At 39.1% G+C, this 2926-nt stretch overlaps 1 protein-coding gene across 3 annotated transcripts in view; it reads right to left on the bottom strand.

Annotated features, from left to right (window-relative positions):
* Positions 1-594: 594 nt before the first annotated feature.
* LOC122539752 (tubulin polyglutamylase ttll6-like) overlaps positions 595-2926 on the bottom strand; it is an 83969-nt gene continuing 81637 nt past the window's right edge. For all 3 annotated transcript variants that reach the window (XM_043674788.1, XM_043674786.1, XM_043674787.1), the window contains one exon: positions 595-2591. In XM_043674788.1, coding sequence (XP_043530723.1) covers positions 2585-2591 — 7 coding nt within the window. In that variant the 3' untranslated portion in view covers positions 595-2584. The remainder of the gene's footprint in view (positions 2592-2926) is intronic.

Below are 2926 nucleotides of genomic sequence, written 5' to 3' on the forward strand. Positions count from 1 at the left end.
CTCCCAAGTCTTGCACATCACTATGATGTACGAGTATTACTGATTTCCCAATAGTGAATCTGGACAAACTGCAAGTCTGACTTAACGTGTGCGAATGTGTACATGTGCACACACACATGCTCATAAACTCTCTTACTCATACAAACACATACACACATTCATGTATACATGCTTACATATACACAAACATGTTTGTTTCTAACAGAATGAGCTGGATGATCTGGAAATTCCAAAAGACTTTATCATCCTTATAGTTAAACATACTACTGTACAGTCTGAAGCCTTTGAAAAAAAGCTGAACTGTGCACTGCTGTTTTACAGTGACAGGACAACAACAAGCATGATGATATATTAAAAGCTTTTCAATGTATCATAACTTATATCATATGGGTGCAAAATAACCATGAGTGTCCCCATGTGCCTTTGAGGTATCTCTGAAGTGTACTAGTTATGCGTTTGCCAATAGAAAATTCTGACTAGTGCGAGTGTGGCTACATCAACATCTTTTTGGCTACATTTCCTAATTTTAGTAGAAACCACCTTACACAAATGCAGGTAAATGTACTTCATGTATATTTATTTAACAAACATCTGTTATCATTCAGTAACCAAGGATGTAAATTCACTCACAATGATCAATAAACACTTGTGTACTCTGATTTTCATCTTACTTTTTTAAAACCAAATGCACACAAAAGGGTTAAAGTTCACATGCATATAATGCAGTTCAGATGTGATTATTGACATCACAGGCCAATGACTGAGTCTATTACACATTTCTTATTTACTAATCAAAACTGCAATTTTCTACATCCGGAAAGGTACATGTGGTGAGTGGCTAATGTATTGGACAACACTGCTTTATAACCCACACTCATTGTGCCAAGTCTGTTACTTTCCTAGCCAAGGATTTTCTGTGCTAATTGTGAAAATGCAGTTGAGGAGGGTGTGAAGGTGGTCAGACCTGCAGGAATATAATAGGAAGGAGGGTAGAAAAATTCTCAGCATGAAGAGTACACAGGTGCACTGTGAGGTCTTCGTTGCTGTGAAGTTGAATGAAAGCTTTTGTCACATCAAAATAACTTTCTACACAATGTATTTTAATAGCTAAATTCAGTGAACTCAGAGCTCAACATTTGGCTGGACTGGCAAGCCATGGCTGAAGGTTTCTACTGATCTGCTAATGTGTCGCATGATGGTCTAGAAGTTAGACTAGGCACAGCTTTTGGATCAATGCAAATGGTTGTCAAGCCTCACTGAATTTAGTTGTGCTCCCAATATGCAGACATTATTATGGGGTAGAATTGGCAACTCTGCAGATTTGGTCTGGAGTCACTGACAATTAAAGACCTAACACAGTGCATTCAAGTAGATGTTGTTTCATTTTCTTTGAAGATTTTTGGTCAATGTATCATAAATGGTTGAATTTTAACACCAGACAACAGATACGCTGACATCAGGTCAGATGTTCCAGTCCAAGAGCAATGATTGAGTGACAAGGGCTGAGTGGTCTTGCTTGGGATCTGGATAGCAATACAACAATAGGCATTAACTCGACTTTAAATGGGGAAGGTGGTACTTTGCGATTGATCCATCATTGCCTGCTGCCATTCCTGAAAATAAGCACCAGCATGAGAAAAAACTTTGAAAGTCAGCTGTGGCTCAGTGGACAGTACTCTTGCTTCTCACTCAGTTGATCATGGGCTCAAGTCCCATTCCAAAGGCATAAGCATATAATCCAGACTGATATTCTGAGTACTGGGAGGTGCAGTGAATAGCATCCCTGCCTCTGAGCTAAAAGTTCTGAGCTTGAATGCTACCTCAGGACTTGATGGCTGAGGAAGATACATTCAAAATGGTGGCCAAGCATGTTGGACCTTCAACTATTGCAATCCCATAGCTCCAAAAGACAACATTCATGCAGCCAGAGTCACCCAGACTACTGAATGAACTCTAATACATTATCACTGAGGCAGTCTCTAAATAACTGTGCTTATACAGAACCTTAAAATATCCTACAGATATTTGAAAGTGCTCCACAGTCAACGAATAATCTTTAAAGTGTAGGCAGAAGTAGTTTAACAGTAGAGTAATGTTATTGGCACTTACTATTCTACACACACATAATAATCTCAAGGGGGTATCTGTGAAGCTCATAATGAGCAAGTGCCTTCAGGTGAGAACAGGAGAAAATGGATGTGAGGAGGAAGGTAAATTGTAATGTCTGGGAGGCATAAACTGGTTCATAACTGAAGATGTGAACCAAAATGAGTAATGTTAAGTATTTTGCAAACAAACAAATTAATGTAACAATGTGGTATTTTATAATCTTTAAATATATTTAATACCTTTTGTAACAAGATACATTTCTAAAAGCACAGGGTGATGATGAATAAATGCCACTCACTAAATCAATTTGTTATACAGTTTATGGTCTTTAAATTAAAGAAAGTTGCAGTGGGTTTGAAGTTGTGGAGGATGACTCTCAAGGGTGAAACATTGCAGGGCAGAAATTGAGTATTGCAGAAATGATGGATAACCCAATGAAGTAAATCTCTCGCAGCTCAACGTCAAAATGGTCTGATTATCTCCTGGAGAAAAGAAAGGAAGCTTCCATTGTTACAGAGAATAGGGGGATTTATCCAGCTATATTTAAAACATCACTTGAACTCATTTTAGAGGGCAAACAGCCTGTTTTTACGCCTGATCCAAAATGACCTGTTTTTCGCGAAGTTTTTGAACAGCGTAAGGAAAGCAATTTTCCCTTTTCTTTCTCAGTTATACACACAATCCCGGACTTTTCTTCTTGCGCTTTCACCACTCTTTTCTCGCCCGCACGCACTCACCCTTCTCCTCTCTCTCTCCCCGTCACGCACTCATCCCTCTCCTCCCTCTCTCTCTTTCTCCCCCTCTCCTCCCTCTCTCA

Source organism: Chiloscyllium plagiosum, chromosome 33 (genome assembly GCF_004010195.1).
Source record: "Chiloscyllium plagiosum isolate BGI_BamShark_2017 chromosome 33, ASM401019v2, whole genome shotgun sequence".
NCBI classification, from domain to species: Eukaryota; Metazoa; Chordata; class Chondrichthyes; order Orectolobiformes; family Hemiscylliidae; genus Chiloscyllium; species Chiloscyllium plagiosum.